General features: G+C 37.5%; 1 protein-coding gene across 2 annotated transcripts in view; it reads left to right on the top strand.

Annotated features, from left to right (window-relative positions):
- The window catches only part of OXSR1 (oxidative stress responsive kinase 1), a 91,922-nt gene that overhangs the window by 25,127 nt on the left and 49,393 nt on the right, over positions 1-17,402 (top strand). The window contains exons 1-2 of one of the 2 annotated variants that reach the window (XM_057705510.1): positions 440-554; positions 6,404-6,545. In XM_057705510.1, coding sequence (XP_057561493.1) covers positions 464-554; positions 6,404-6,545 — 233 coding nt within the window. In that variant the 5' untranslated portion in view covers positions 440-463. Of the gene's footprint in view, positions 1-439; positions 555-6,403; positions 6,546-17,402 lie in introns of those variants that run through there. The other variant, XM_057705509.1, reaches the window with a different exon arrangement.

Genomic DNA, 17,402 nt, shown 5'->3' with positions numbered 1-17,402 from the left:
TATACATTTCATGTGGGAGCATGATTTTCCATTTTGGATTGTAGGGTTACAGAAAAGAGAGCCCATGTTTGTTTGCCATTTCAACGCCATTACTCACTGAACACCTTACTTCCCCAGAGAGGCTTTAAAGGAAAGTCTGTAGGCTTTAGAACTAAATTCCAGGTTTTGTACTTAGTGGTTGTGTCACCAGCCAAGCTTTTTCAACTCTTTGAGCCTATTTACTTGTCTGTTAAATGGGGATGCCTTTCTGCATTTCAGGGTATTGGGGAGGAGTAAATGAAATGAATGTGTAAAGCATCCCACCGTGCTGACATGTAATAGGTGCACAAGAAATTTTAGTCATTAATAATAATAATCCCTTGTTATTTGATGCTTTTCAGTGTAGCCAGAATCACCTTTTTGTTTCAATCCCATTAGTGACACACTGGAGAAACTGGATTGCTTTGTTAAAGGCCCTGTTCATATGATGGTTGGAAGCCTTGCTAACACCAACCACCTTTCAAGATGGTGGTCAAGCATGGTTCTTTCAGTATGGACAGATATGAGAATATTAGGTAATACTGTATCTTTCGTTACTGATCACCTATAGCATAATTCTCTTTGTATGTAATTTATAAAAATGTATAATACAAAGTTTTGAATATTTCGCTAAAAAGTCCTCTGATGAATAGGAATAAGTTGTCTGCTTGATTCTCTCATCCATAGCTGTATGCCAGCCCATCCTTTCTGCTACTCCTAAGCAGAATGCCTTTTGAAAAAAAACCATTTTTTTTTAAAGAATCCCCATTCCTCTCTCAGTGAGTATATGTCCTGATCATAGAAAGGGCAGAGTATGTAGCTGGGTGGGATGTCTTTTAAATGTACCTCTCTGTTCCTCCTGGTCTTAAGTTTCCTGGGACAGTGCCCAATTTTTCCAGATTAGCACTCAGCAAATTTCCTGAATGATAATTTTCAAATATGTTCCAGGCATTAATTCTTTTTATAATTACTTATAATTTTATGAGGCAACATAATCTTACATCTAAATGTTTGCTTTTAAAATATTAAAAATTTTGCATCTTTTTTAGGAAAATGTAATCTTTTGTAGTTATTTTGTAGTTACAAAGTGAATACACATTCAAACTGAAGAGATACATTAAGCAATACTTAGAAAATAAAAGATAGAACTAACCACAACTTAAAAAAAATTTTTTTTTAAATAGGAAGAAACTGTCAAGATAACTCAAAAAGCCTTTCATCAAATACTTATTGATTACCAGCACACTGTTGAATCAAACTGTCAGTTCCTTGCTCTTATGGGCCTTATAGCTAATAAGGAAAAGTTATAATTAAGTAATTATAAGTGTGTAGAGTGCCATGAAGAAGTATCCGGTATCATGGGAATAAGTACTGAGAGAACCTAACTTTATTGAGGGAGAACGGATGTGGCAGGATAGACAGAGACTGCCTTCAGGAGGTGATGTTCTTCAGGAGACCTGAAGAGTAGGTTATAATTAGCCAGGTGTGATGGGAGGTGGAGGTGGTATCAGGGGAAGAATAGGAGAAGGGATCCAGATAGAGGGAATACTGTACTGAGAGTGACTGGAGGAAGAATGGAGGAGTGTGGTGTGTCTTGGGAACTGATGGAGCAGAGAGAGTGAGAGGAGGGAACCATTCTAAGAGATAAAAAGTATGGGAGGACTTCCTTGACCCTGAGCAGGACCCCGGTAAAAAATACCTGATATTAAGAGTGACCAGCTTTGGATAGTCAAGCAACAGTGGAGGGTATGTCTGTTAATCTGAAATGGAATACTCAGACCAAGCAAATTTTGGCCCCTTCGAAAATGTATATGGCTTAGGAAGATACAAACAACACCCAGTGGCTAAAGATTGGTTAAAACTTCTTGGTAAAAATACTGGTAACTAAAATGGATGAAAAAATAAATATAAATAAATAAATAAACAAATTAACATGAGTGAGTTAATTTTGGACTCAGTTTTTTTTCATAAAAATAAAGTATGGAAATGAACGTGTTGACAGTAATTAATTTGATTGAGCTATAATTATCAGAATTAACAAATGTCTTAAACTAGCAGCTGCTTCACCACTTTTTCAGTATTTTTTTTAATATTTAGTAATGCTTTTCTTGGACAGTTAGTTTTGCATTGCTTTTTTTTGGGGGGTTATCCATTTTATTTTATTTTATTTATTTATTTATTTATTTATTTTAACATACAATAAACTGCATATATTTAAAGCATACAATTTGGTATCCCAGTCTCCCAGTTCATTCCCCCGCAACCCTCCCCGCTTTCCCCACTTGGTGTCCATATGTTTGTTCTCTACATTTGTGTCTCTATTTCCGCCTTGCAAACCAGTTGATTTGTATCATTTTTCTATAAAGTTTTGCATTGCTTTTTAAATGTTCTGTGCCATAGACTATGAAGGCAGACATAAGATGGTTTGGGGGACTAGATCTACATTTTAATTTTTTGCTTTGTTACAGAATTTGTACCAAAACCCTCTTGTTTTCCATTATTTAATATACTTGCTTTTACTCTAAGAAATTCTTGGGTTTCAGTGGACAGTGTTCATCAAGTAGCCTAGGTTGTTAAAATGCAATTTCTTGGGCCCTACCTCAGATCTCTTGAATGACAGTCTATAAGGTGTGAGAATCTGCATTTTTAACTAGTTTGCCAAGTAATTTCTTTATGTATTAAAGTTCAAGAACAGATTGTCCCTGTAGAATATTTCTTCCAGATTGTGCCCAGACATAATATTATATATGCTGATACATATATAGCCTTCCCTCATTATTCCTTCTTTTCTTTAGATATTAATTTGAATCATGCAGTGATAATCTTCAGTTTTCTTTTGCTTTGCATATTTTGCCTTCATCTTTCTCTAGTTGATATAAAGAATGCTCTGTACTTTTGATATTTGAGGAGGGAGGATTGTAGGCACCATCATCATGTGAGGTGCTGCAAGATGCTGAGGAAATCATATGGAAAAAAACGGGGGACCTTCCGGCACCAATATTTGTCAGTTAAGGAGGAAAGTCTTGGTGGCGTGATCATCCCTCCACATATAAAAATCATATTGTTGGGAGGAAGACTAAAACTGAAAAGACAAATTATCCCAGGGAAGAGGGGGCTTCTTACACAGCCTTGTTTGGTATATCCGTTCTGGCCATTGTCTGGAGATGTGCATTGCTTTAATTTCCCTGTTGGTCATTGGATGATGTGAAATCAATTAAAATCTTCTAAGATTTTGAAAAGGAGTTCCTGCTTCAAGCTCTTTAAAAACACAGATCTAGGGCTTCCTAGGTGGTGCAGTGGTTAAGAGTCCACCTGCCAATGTAGTGGACACGGATTCGGTCCCTGCTCCAGGAAGATCCCACATGCTGCGGAGCAAACTAAGCCCGTGTGCCACAACTATTGAGCCTGCACTTTAGAGCCCGTGAGCCACAACTGTTGAGCCCATGTGTCGCAGCTACTGAAGCCCACGCGCCTAGAGGCTGTGCTTCGCAACAAGAGAAGCCACGGCAATGAGGAGCCTGTGCACTGCAACAAAGAGTAGGCCCCCTCTTGCCGCTACTAGAGAAAGCCCACATGCAGCAACAAAGACCCAACACAGCCAATAAATAAATAAATAAATAAATAAATAAAATTTATAAAAACACAGATCTAATAACTTTGGTGTGCCCTAAGATCTTTGTTGCTCCATTTCTTTGATCTTCCAGATTAGAAGTTCCCTGACAGTCAGCAATGATTTGTATCGTGACATAATCTGTGGTACTTAGTTCCAGATCACATATAACATGCCTTAATTGTTGAATGAATAAATTGTGTTTTTAATTCCTAGTGGCTGTTTCTCCCTTTGCCTTCCTAATTTTAGATATTCTTTATATTGCAAACATTTAACTCAGTTGGCATTTATACACGTCTTCTTACTGAGCAGTTCTTATGTGGCCTGAATTTCTCAGAAGAATAAAATACATGGCCTGGTGGTATGTATAGTCACTTTGCTTTGGGAATTGATGTTGATTGGTTAAACTAAACAAAACAAAACTTCCTTAGGCCCCCCTCTTTGTGAATCACAGTCTTGTGAATCCCAGCCATAAAGAGGGGAAAGTGTTAGAAAGTTACCTAGAATCTGAAGCCTTCCTGATTTTTTGTCTACAGAGAATAAACTGCATGTCTCCTGCTGGAGGTGGGGAGTGGTAGTTGCCTGGCTTCCAGGATGGAGAGGAGGGATCTGGGAATCTTATTCTGCCTCATATGAACTTTCAACCAGTTTCTTGTGTTCAGCCCTTTCCTTCAGTCTCTGCTCACTTGCCCTTATGTGGTCTTTGGTGTTTGTATTCTGAGACTTTCTGGAGCTCTAGGGACTTTCTACTTGTTCCTGATTGATATACCTCTGCAGGTACTAAAATTTCAGATTTTTCTGCTCTGCATAGTCAGTTATTTTTTCTTTCTCTCTTCTAGAAAATTAGTGCTATATCTCTTCTGTTATCTTCTTTCTTGTTTTCTTTTTTATTCTGGGTTTATACCCTTGTTATTAAGTTTATCAAGTTACTGGATTTCAAATGGGAATTAAAATAAATGTGTTCAATTCTCTCATGTTTTCGAGGATTCCGTCCAGACCACTTCTTTCCATCTGTTTGAAAGTACATTTTTTCTTTTTAAGTGTGTGCAATGAAAAGCATCCACCAGGGCATATTTTCAGCAGAAGCATTTGCAAAGAAATGAGCATCCAGTCTTTTCAGTGCAGTTTATGTTATGTTCCAGACTTCTTGGCACCGTTTTTAATATTGGAGATTGTTTTGTTTTGGTTCTGTGATCTTTATGGGCCATTGTACCGCCAGAAATCTTATCGATCTCTAGCAAACTTTCTTAAAAATAATCATCAGTTATGGTAGACAGCATTCTGTGATTTTAATTACTATGTACGTGTCTTTTCCCTCCCTCTCTCTGATTTTTAGTAGGAGCGTTATTTCCTATCCTGGAAAGAATGGGACTGATAATCCATCTGAGCTGCTATTTGAAGAGAACTGCCATTTTTATTGTTTTCATAGTTTTCTTTGCCTTATTTCTATTACTTATTAACCTGAAACATAATTTTTTTCTTTTTTTTCTTTAAGAACTTTTATTGAGATATACTTGATATACAATAAACTGCAAATATTTAAAGCGTACAATTTGATTTTTTCTCGTTAGTAATGTATGTATGGCAGTCTCAATCTCCCAATTCATCCCACCCCAACCCCCTCCCCGCTTTCCCCACTTGGTGTCCATATGTTTGTTTTCTTCATCTATGTCTCAGTTTCTGCCTTGCAAACCAGTTGATTTGTACCATTTTTCTATGTTCTGCATATATGTGTTAATATACGATATTTGTTTTTCTTTTTCTGACTCACTTCACTCTGTATGACAGTCTCTAGGTCTATCCATGTCTCTACAAATGTCCCAATTTCATTCCTTTTTACAGCTGTGTAATATTCCATTGTATATATGTACATCTTCTTTATCCATTCGTTTGTTGATAGACATTTAGGTTGCTTGCATGTCCTGAAACATACTTTTAACCCTTGTTAGTTTGCATACACATGTGATATTTACTTTCCAAGTTTTCTTTTTTTTTTAGTTAATTAATTTTATTTTTGGCTGCGTTGGCTCTTCATTGCTGCACGCAGGCTTTTTCTAGTTGCGGTGAGTGGGCTCTGTTCTTCATGGCGCTGCACGGGCTTCTCATTGTCATGGCTTCTCTTGTTGCGGAAGCGTGGGCTCTGGTGCATAGGCTTCTGTAGTTGCAACACATGGGCTTAGTAGTTGTGGTGCACGGGCTTAGTAGTTGTGGTGCACAGGCTTAGTTGCTCCGTGATGTGTGGGATCTTCCCAGACCAGGGCTCAAACCTGTGTCCCCTGCATTGGCAGGTGGATTCATAACCTCTGCGCCCCCAAGGAAGTCCCAGGTTTTCTTCTATAATTTGACCTGTATTTCAGTTGTGTTTTTTATATTTATTTATACAACGTTGCATACTCTAATCTGATATTAGGAGCCTAAATTGGTTTGTTGTATCTTATACTAAAGTGTTATTGATGGGCATGGTTTACCTAGGGATTCTTCAGAGGTGATTAAAAATCCTCTATTACCTTTTTCAAATTCTCATTAGAAGTCTAAAGAAGATGCTGATGTAACACTACTATTTGGATATTAGCAGGCTGCTTTCTGTTTTAGAGTGGAATTAAGAATAAATTATTATGTTTAAACTTCTGTATTTCCTTACATTTGCTATTTTTTCCTTTCTTTCCTACACAGCTAAGTTTATGAAAAGGTTTACATGTGTGTTGCTTTAAAAATGGCTCTGAATTATATTGAATGAGTTAAAAAATTATGGAAAACTGTGTCTTCTCTTTTCAGGTTCTGTTCTGGATATTATTAAGCACATTGTGGCAAAGGGGGAACATAAAAGTGGAGTCCTAGATGAAGCTACCATTGCTACAATACTCAGAGAAGTGCTGGAGGGGTTGGAATACCTGCATAAAAATGGACAGATTCACAGGTATGTAAAAGACAGCACTCTTCTCTTCTGGATAAGTGCAGTGATAGTTGTGCTGTATCAGTTCATTGAGGCTGTTCCCCGTTCTTTTGCACAGTTAATCATAATCTCTGAGTGTTAGCAGGGTTCTTTATATTACTAGTTCCAGTGGCTTGTGGTTACACAGCTAGTAAGCATTTAAAAAGTAACAAGTACTTTAGTCAAATTGGAAACTCCCAAAACAGGAGAAATCCCTAGTTTCCTACCAGGAGTCAATAACTGCAATCACTGATAACAATTTTGGATATTCCTTTCCAGTTTCTTTTATATGCTTAAAAATATTTAAAACAAAACTGAATGTATAATTTTGTCTGTTGCTTTTTTCTTTTATGTTATATCTTGAGTATTTTCTCAAATTATTAAAAAGCTTTTGTAAAATAACTTTCTTAAATTAAAAAAAAATTTTTTTAACAAAATGACATTTGAAAAGCTCTGTAATGTTCCATGGTTCAAGTATTTCTGGTGATTTATATCTATTCAGTCCCAGTGTACAGATAACAAGAAATGGTGGTGGATTCTGTTGGTACGAATTTGTTTAGTCCCTGGATTTGGTTTTCCTTCATTTGAAGATATATTTATTTCCCCATCATTTCTGAAGGATAGTTTCCCTGGATTTAAGAATTTGTAGTTGACAGTTCTTTTCTTTCAACACCTGAAAGATGCTATGGTACTTAATTCTGGCCTTCATGGTTTCAGATGAGAAATCTGTCATGTGAATTGGTGTTCTTTAGGCAATATGTTGCTTTTCTCTGGCTACTTTCAAGACTGTTTCTTTGTGGGACTTCCCTGGTGGTCCAGTGGTTAAGACTCTGCACTCTCAATGCATGGGCACGGGTTCGATCCCTGGTTGGGGAACTAAGATCCCACATGCCACATGGTGAGGCCAAAAAAAAAAAAAAAAGATTATTTCTTTGTCTTTGGTTTTCAGAAGTTTAATTATGATATGTCTTAGTGTGGATTTCTTCAGGACTATCCTGTCTGGGGTTCCCAAACTTCTTGAATCTGTAAGTTTTGTCTTCACCAATTCTGGGAAGTTTTCAGCCATTATTTCTTTGAATACCTTTGCAAGCTGTTTTCCCTTCTCTTTTTCTGGGACTCTAATGATGGAAATGTTAGCTTTTTTGTTATTGTACCATGATCTCTGAGGCTCAGTTTTCAGACTATTTTTCCTCTGTCCAGATTGAGTAAATTTCCTTGGTTTGTTTTCAAGTTTGCTGATTCTATCCTCTGTCCTCTCCATTCTACTCTGGAAACCATTCCTTGAGCTTTTTATTTCAGTTAGTGTAGGTTTTCAGTTATATAGTTTTTATTTGGTCCTTTGTTTATAGCTTTTTTTTTCCACAGAGATTTTCTGTTTTTCATTTGTTTTGAGAATTCCAAATTGCATGTTATAAACATTTTTATGATGGCTGCTTTAAAATTCTTGTCAAATAATTCCAACATCTGATTCATCTGTGTTGACGTCAGTTGTCTTTTCTTTTCCCTATTTATTTATTTATATTTATTTTTAAAATTTTTATTGGAGTATAATTGCATTACAGTATTGTGTTAGTTTTTGCTGTACAACAAAGTGAATCAGCTACATGTATACATATATCCTCATATCCCCTCCCTCCCAACCTCCCTATGCCACCCCTTTAGGTTTCCACAAAGCATCAACCTGATCTCCCTGTGCTCTGTAGTAGCTTCCCACTAGCCATCTGTTTTACATTTGGTAGTGTGTATATGTCAATGCTACTCTCTCACTATGTCGCAGCTTCCCCTCCCCCCGGTATCCTCAAGTCTGTTCTCTACGTCTGCATCTCTCTTCCTGCCCTGCCGCTAGGTTTGTCAGTACCATTTGTCTAGATTCCATATATATGAGTTAGCATATGATACTTGTTTTTCTCTTTCTGATTTACTTCGCTCTGTATGACAGACTCTAGGTCCATCCATGTCTCTACAAATAGCTCGGTTTCATTCCTTTTTATGGCTGAGTAATACTCTATTGTATATATGTGCCACATCTTCTTTATCCATTTATCTGTCGATGGACATTTAGGTTGCTTCCACGTCCTGGCTATTTTAAATAATGCTGCAATGAACATTGGAGTGCATGTGTCTTTTTGAATTATGGTGTTCTCTGAGTATGTGCCCAGCAGTGGGATTGCTGGGTCATATGGTAACTCTGTTTTTAGTTTTGCAGGGAACCTCCATACTGTTCTCCATTGTGGCTGTATCAATTTACATTCCCACCAGCAGTGCAAGAGCATTCCCTTTTCTCCACACCCTCTCCAGCATTTACTGTTTGTAGATTTTCTGATGATGCCCATTCTAACCAGTATGAGGTGATACCTCATTGTAGTTTTGATTTGCATTTCTCTAATAATTAGTGATGTTGAGCAGCTTTTCATGTGCCTCTTGGCCATCCGTATGTCTTCTTTGGAGAAATGCCTATTTAGGTCTTCTGCCCATTTTTTGATTTGGGTTGCTTGTTTTTTTGACGTTGAGCTGGATGAACTGTTTATATATTTTGGAGATGAATCCTTTGTCTGTTGATTCATTTGCAAATATTTTCTCCCATTCTGAGGGTTGTCTTTTCGTCTTGCTTATAGTTTCCTTTGCTGTGCAGAAGCTTTGAAGTTTCATTAGGTCCCACTTATTTATTTTTGTTTTTATTTCCATTACTCTAGAGGGTGGATCAAAAAAGATCTTGCTGTTATTTACGTCGAAGAGTGTTCTTCCTATGTTTTCCTCTAGCAGTTTTATAGTGACTGGCCTTACATTTAGGTCTTTAATCCATTTGGAGTTTATTTTTGTGTATGGTGTTAGGAAGTGTTCTAATTTCCTTCTTTTCCATGTAGCTGTCCAGTTTTCCCAGCACCACTTACTGAAGAGGCTGCCTTTTCTCCATTGTATATCCTTGCCTCCTTTGTCATAGATTAGTTGACCGTAGTTTATCTCTGGGCTTTCTATCCTGTTCCGTTGATCTATATTTCTGTTTTTGTGCCAATACCATACTGTCTTGATTACTGTAGCCTTGTAGTATAGCCTGAAGTCAGGAAGCTTGATTCCAACTCTGTCTTTCCTTCTCAAGATTGCTTTGGCTATTCAGGGTCTTTTGCGTTTCCATACAAATCATAAAATTTCTTGTTCTAGTTCTGTGAAAAATGCCATTGGTAATTTGATGGGGATTGCATTGAATCTGTAAATTGCTTTCAGTAATATAGTCATTTCCACAATGTTGATTCTTCCAATCCAAGAACATGGTATGTCCCTCCATCTGTTTGTGTTGTCTTTGATTTCTTTCATGAGTGTCTTATAGTTTTCTGAGTACAGGTCTTTTTCCTCCTTGGTTAGGTTTATTCCTAGGTATTTGATTCTTTTTGTTGCAGTGGTGAATGGGATTGTTTCCTTAATTTCTCTTTCTGAACTTTCATTGTTAGTGTAGAAATGCAAGAGATTTCTGTGCGTTAATTTTGTATCCTGCAACTTTACCGAATTCATTGATTAGCTCAAGTAGTTTTCTGGTGGCATCTTTAGGATTTTCTGTGTATAGTCATGTCATCTGCAAACAGTGACAGTTTTACTTCTTCTTTTCCAATTTGGATTCCTTTGATTTCTTTTTCTTCTCTGCTTGCTGTGACAAGGACTTCCAAACCTATATTGAAGAGTAGTGGCGAGAGTGGACATCCTTGTCTTGTTCCTGATCTTAGAGGGAATGCTTGCAGTTTTTCACCATTGAGAATGATGTTTGCTGTGGATTTGTCATATATGGCCTTTATTATGTTGAGATAGGCTCCCTCTGTGCTCACCTTCTGGAGAGTTTTTCTCATAAATGGGTGTTGAATTTTGTCAAAAGCTTTTTCTGCATCTGTTGAGGTGATTCATGGTGAAAACTCTTGACAAACTGGGTAAAGAGGGAATGTACCTTAACATAATAAAGGCCATTTATGATAAGCCTGCAGCAAACATCATACTCAATGATGAGGATGTCCACTCCTGCCATTTTTATTCAAATATTACTGAAAGTCCTAGCCAGAACAATTAGGCATGAAAAAGAAATAGAAGACATCCAGATCAGAAAGAAAGAAGTAAAACTGTCTCTATATGCAGATAATATGATATTATATATAGAAAACTCTAGGGACTTCCTGGTGGCACAGTGGTTAAGAATCTGCCTGACAGTGCAGGGGATATGGGTTTGATCCCTGTTTCAGGAAGATCCCACATGCCGCGGAGCAACTAAGCCTGTGCACCACAACTGCTGAGCTCTAGAGCCCGTGAGCCATAACTACTGAAGCCCACACACCTAGAGCCCATGCTCTACAACAAGAGAAGCCACCACAATAAGAAACCCGTATACTTTAACAAAGAGCAGCCCCCGCTTGCCACAACTAGAGAAAGTCTGCATTCAGCAACAAAGACCCAATGTAGCCAAAAAAAAAAAAAAGAAATAAGAAAAGTCTAAAGACTGTATTTAAAAAAAAACAAAACCCAACTGTTAGAACTAATAAATGATTTCAGTAAAGTTTCAGGATACAAAATAAATATACAAAAATTGGTTATGTTTCTGTACACAAAGAATATACTATGAGAAAGGGAAATTTAAAAACAGTACTGCTTATAATAGCATCAAAAAGAATAAAATACTTAGCAATAAATTTAACCAAGGAGGTGAAAAATCTGTACATTAAAAACTTCAAGACTTGATAAAAGAAATTGAAGAAGACACGTATAAATGGAAAGATATCCATGTTCATGGATTGGAAAAATTAATGTTGTTAAAATGTCCATGCTACCCAGTGCAGTTCCTATCAAAATTCCAATGGCATTTTTCACATAAATGGAAAAAAAATCCTAAAATTTTTGTGGAACCACAAAAAACCCTGAATAGCCAGTACCATCTTGAGAAAGAAGGATAGAGCTGGGGGCATCACAGTTCTTGATTTCAAGCTATACTTGAAAGCTATAGTAATAAAGCTATAGTAATGAAAACAGTACAGCATTGACATAAAAACAGATACATAACATCATTGGAACAGAATAGAGAACCCAAAAAAGAAGCCCAGGTATATATGGTCAATTAATTAAAGAAGCCAAGAATATGCAGTGAGGAGAGGATACTCTCTTCAGTAAGTGGTTTTGAAAGGCTGGATGTCCATACACACAAAAAATGATACTGGACCTCTATCCTACACCATACAGAAGTCAACTCAAAATGGATTAAAGACGTGAACTTAGGACGTGAAACCATAAAACTCCTAGAAAAAAGCATCAGGGGTAATATCCTTGACATTGGTTTTGGCAATGATTTTTTGGATTTGACACCAATAGCAAAGGCAACAAAAGCAAGAAATTAAAAAACTGGATCACATCAAACTAAAAAGCTTCTGCACAGCAAAGGTAACCATCAAAAAAAAAAAAGGCAACTAAATGGGAGTAAATTTTCGCAAACCACATATCTGATAAGGAAATAACATCCCCCAAATAGGAGGAACTCATACAACCCAGAGGCAAAAAACCAAGAACAACCCAATTAAAAAATGGGAAAAGGACCTGAAGAGACATTTTCCCAAAGAACACATGTAAACAGCCAACAGATACATGGTAAAGGTGCTCAACATTACCAGCCGTTGGGGAAATGCAAATCAAAACTGCAGTGAGATAATATCTCACACTTATTAAGATGTCTGTTATCAAAAAGACAAGATATCAGGGAATTCCCTGGTGGTCCAGTGGCTAGGACTTTGCGCTTTCACAGCTGAGGGCCAGGGTTCAATCCCTGGTTGGGGAACTAAAATCTCACAAGCTGCAAGTGCAGCCAAAAACAAAACAAAACAAAACAAAAAGACAAGATATCAGATGCTGGTAAGGATATGGAGAAGGGGAACCCTTGTGTACTGATGTTGGGAATGTAAACTGGTACAGCCACTATGGAAACAGTATGCAGGTTCCTCAAGAAATTAAAAATAGAATTACAGGGACTTCCTTGGTGGTCCAGGGGTTAAGACTCCATGCTTCCAATGCCAGGGATGTGGGTTCGATCCCTGCTCTGGCAACTAGGATCCCACGAGCTGTGTGGCATGCCCAGAAAAAAAAAAGAATTACAGTATGATCCAGAAATCCCATTGTTGGGTGTATGTCCAAAGGAAATGAAGTCATTATCTCAAGAGGTATCTGTACTCCCGTGTTCAGCATTATTCACAATAGCCAAGATATGGAAAAAACCTAAGTGTGTGTCATGGATAAATGGATAAAGAAATTGTGATATATATATACAGTGGACTTTATTCATCCATAAAAAAGGAGGAAGTCCTGTCATTTGTGACAACATGGATGAACCTGGAGGGCATGTCATGCTAAGTGAATTATTAAGCCCGACAGAGAAAGACAAATACTGCATGGTATCACTTATATGTGGGATCTTTTAAAAATACAAAAAAACAAAACAAACCCCCTCCACCCCCCCACACACAGACATGTGTGCACAGTTAAATTCATTGAAATAGAGAGTAGAAAAGTGGTTGCCAGGGGCTGAGTGGGTGAGGGAAATAGGGAGAGGTTGGGGAAATGAATAAAGTCTGAGGATCTTATCATGGTGACTATAGTGGATAACACTGTATCATGTTATTGAAGTTTGCAAAGAGAGTAGAATTTAAATGTTCTCAAAAAAATAAAGAAAAGTTGGGACTTCCCTGGTGTCATAGTGGTTAGGAATTCACCTGCCAATGTAGGGGACACGAGTTTGATCCCTGGTGCAGGAAGATCCCACATGCCGAGGAGCAACTAAGCCCGTGTGCCACAACTACTGAGCGCACGCTCTAGAGCCTGCGAGCCACAACTACTGAAGCCCACGAGCCTAGAGCCCATGCTCTGCAACAAGAGAAGCCACTGCAATGAGAAACCTGCGCACAACAATGAAGGGTAGCCCCCACTCGCCACAATTACATATAGCCTGCTCGCAATAACGAAGACCCAATGCAGCCAAATAAAGAAATAAATTTATTTTTTAAAAAAGTAAATGTGTGAGGTGATAAATGTGTTAATTAACTCTGGAGGGAATCCTTTCCCTGTGTATATGGGTATCAAACCATCACATTGTATAGTTTAACTATCTTACGGTTTTATTTATATCTTACAAATTTATCTTATCATGTATCTTATTTATTTATACTTACAATTTTACACCTCAATTTAAAAAATCAAAAAATAAATAAATAAATAAATAAATAATCACCTACTTAACCCTAATTCCTCAGCAAACAGACAAGCAAAGGCCTAGAAAAGTAACTGATCAAAGATCAGACAGTTACCAGTTTGTAAAGCTGAGGTTTTAAGGGGTAATCAGAATATGGAGGAAAAAAGCAAGGTATTCTCTCCCCCTACACACAAACTTTTGATTAGGTTACCCTGAGAATAGAAGCGTTTTAAAGAAAATCAACGTATAATAAGTGAAATCAGCCATCTATAGAAGCATCTCATTCTAGGAAAAAATGAATAATTCTTTCTAGTTGTTTAAGTTTTTCCACCTGCTTAAGTCTTGCAAAGGAAACAAACTTTCTTTTGATGGGGATGAAGGAGAGCAGTTGATTCTAAGGAATAATATGTAAACTAGAAATCTTGGAAATACTAAGAGTATGTTTTTAAGACAATAGGATTGTTCATCTAAAATTGTACCTAATCAGTTGTTTTGTACCTAGTTAAAATAATGTGTTAGCAAAAGACTGAAAAGGGGGCATGACTAAAGAGTAAATGTTTAGGAATTTATTTCCCACACTGTCAAGAGGAAAAAGTGTACTGAAAAACAGGATTCCTGTCCTCTGAATGGTGATAACCCTGAGGATGCATACCTTGATACTAGCAATGGACATAATTCAGTTACTACCTCAGTTCTGATTCCGTGTTCATCAAATAATCTTCTAGAAAGAAATATGCCACAGACTGCTGCTAATTGGTCCCTAATATGTCTCCCCCTTTTTTAGAATTAAAAGAAAAAGACATTTTTTACTGGGCACATGAACATCCTGAAGAAAGGCGACATTTCATAGTCTCCATGCAGGCCGGATATAACCATGTGATTTAGTTTCTAGCCACTGTGATGAAAACAAGTGTTCCCTTAGCAGGTTTAATCAGTCCCAGCACCACTGACTTTTGGGCTGGGCATTTCTTTGTTGCAGGGGCTATCCTGTGTGTTATAGAATGGATCTAGAAGCATCTTTGGCTTCTACCTATTACATGCCAGTAGTGCACACACAGACACACACCACCGCCAGTGCCCATTATGACAACTAAAAATATCTCTAGACGTTGCCAAATATCCTGAGAACCACTGCTAACAGAAAGTGACATAATCTCTATGTGCCCTTTCCTTCCTTCCATTGAAATGTGGATGTGATAGTAAGGCATCTTGGACTGTGCAGCAAGAACTTAGAGATCGTAGAGCAATAAAATGTGAGGTGCCTGAGTCACTGGCTCTATGGAGTTACCATGCTTGGCTGATGTCACTCATGTCCAGAGTATATTATGTGAGAGGGAAAAAAAAGTTTTTTTTACAGCTGTGTAGATCATCAGTGATTGACAGTCTTTGGCCTGCAGGCTGAATGCAGCCTGATGCCTGTTTTTTTGGTTTTGTTTCTTTTTTAAAACACAGCCACACACATTCATTTACAGACTGTCTGTGGCTGTTTTAGCACTACAGAGACAAAGTAGTGGTGACAGATATCTGCCCCACAGACCCTATTTACTGTCTGGCCTTTTAAGAAAATGTTGACCCCTGGTGTAGATAATAATGACAGCTGGAATTCACTGCAACTTGTGTGCTAAATACTTTTTTTTTAATGTTTATTATTTCTTTGGTTGTGCTGGATCTTAGTGGTGGCATGTGGGATCTTTAGTTGCAGCATATGGGATCTGGTTCCCTGACTAGGGATCGAACCCGGGCTCCCTGCATTGGGGATGTGGAGTCTTAGCCACTGGACCACCAGAGAAGTCCCTAAATACTTTTCTAAGTGTATTTTCTACCTTAACTTGATTTAATCTTCAAAATTATTTTATGAGTTGGTTCTATTATTATTATTTGTATTTTACAGATGAGGAAACCAAAGCAAAAAGAGTTAAGTAACTTGCCAAAGGTCACCCAGCTAGTGACAGAGCTAGGATCTGAATTTAGGATCTGAATTTACTTCCAAAGCCTTCTGGGAAATCCTGTTCTAATCAATGAAGCTGGGCATACATTGGTTAAATATCAATTATAGTTTTTAGTTACTAACTCAATAGAATTTAGAACTGCCACAGAATTATTATTCTTTAAATATGCAATGTGTCGTCTTATTTAATATATCCATATATTTATTTTTAAAAGTCAAAGTCTTCACTTCAGAATACTGGTAGAAGTATGTTCTTTTCCCTAAACCTTTATATATGCAGACTTTGTATAGTTAATAGTAAAATTAACCCAAAATACACACTAAAACACATTAAATTCAGTCTTTTTTAGAAAGGAATAAATTGATTCATATCAAATTTAGGCACAAATTCAATCTGTGCTCAATTTTGTGTGACTAACATCTACTTTGTTAAATATATCAACTCTTAGCTAAATGAGTAAAAGGGGCAGAAGAAAATATTGAAAGAAATGATGACCCCAGAACTTCCAAATTTGAGAAAAAAACATTAATCTACAAATTTAAGAAGCTTAACAAACCACAATTAAGATAAATACAAAGAGATCTGTACCTAGATACATCATAGTCACACTTTGAAACCTAAAAACAAAGAGAATATCTTGAAGGCAGCAATAGAAAAACAACTTATCATGTAGGGGGAGTGCTATAGACTGAGTTTGTGTCCCCTCAAAATTCGTATGTTGAAACCTAATCCTCAGTGTGGTGGTGTTTGGAGGTGGAGCCTTTGGGAGGTGCTTATGTCATGAGGGTGGAACCCACATGAATGGTATTAGTGTCCTTATAGAAGAGACCCTAGAGAACTCCCTTGTCCCTTCTGCATGTGAAGACACAGTGAAAAGGTGGTCACCTATGAACGGGGAAGCAGATCCTTACCAGGCACCAAATCTTCTGGTGGTTTAATCTTGGACTTTCCAGCCTCCAGAACTGTGAGAAATAAATGTCGGTTAAGTCACCCAGTCTGGTATTTTTGTTATAGCAGCCTGAATAGACTAAGACAGAGTATCACAAAAGGAGTTGACTTCACATCAGAACTGTGGAGGCCAGAAGTTAGTTGAAGTTAGCGCTACAACACTAATGACCCCTTGGAACTATAATCCTCTGTGATTGAAAGATATTTTACAGGTATATAGGATTGTTGTCTTCCTGGTAAATTATTCCTTTTTTGTTGTTGTTATATAGTGACCCTTTTTATTCCTAGGAATGCTTTTGTATCAAAGACAATTAGGGGACTTCCCTGGTGGCGCAGTGGTTAAGAATCGCCTGCCAGTGCATGGGACACCAGTTTGATCCCAGGTTCGATCTCTGGTCTGGGAAGACCCTACATGCCATAGAGCAGCTAAGCCTGTGCGCCACAACTACTCAGCCTGCACTCTAGAGCCCATGAGCCACAAAAATTACTGAGCCCGTGCACCAGAAGAAGAGTAGCCCCCACTCTCTGCAACTAGAGGAAGTCCGTGTGCAGCAACAAAGACCCAACACAGCCAAAAAATATATATATAATAAAATAATTCTTTAATAAAAATAAAGACAATTAGGGCTTATTTTAATATGGCTCTACTGGCTTGCCTTCAGCAAGTATATCTTTAATTGTGGCTCAGTCTTCCCAGAATCCTGGCTTTATGAAGGGGTCTGAGTTCTCTTTCTCAACCTTAAA

Source organism: Hippopotamus amphibius, chromosome 13 (genome assembly GCF_030028045.1).
Source record: "Hippopotamus amphibius kiboko isolate mHipAmp2 chromosome 13, mHipAmp2.hap2, whole genome shotgun sequence".
Classification (NCBI taxonomy): domain Eukaryota; kingdom Metazoa; phylum Chordata; class Mammalia; order Artiodactyla; family Hippopotamidae; genus Hippopotamus; species Hippopotamus amphibius.
This window is presented reverse-complemented; position numbering and strand designations above follow the sequence as displayed.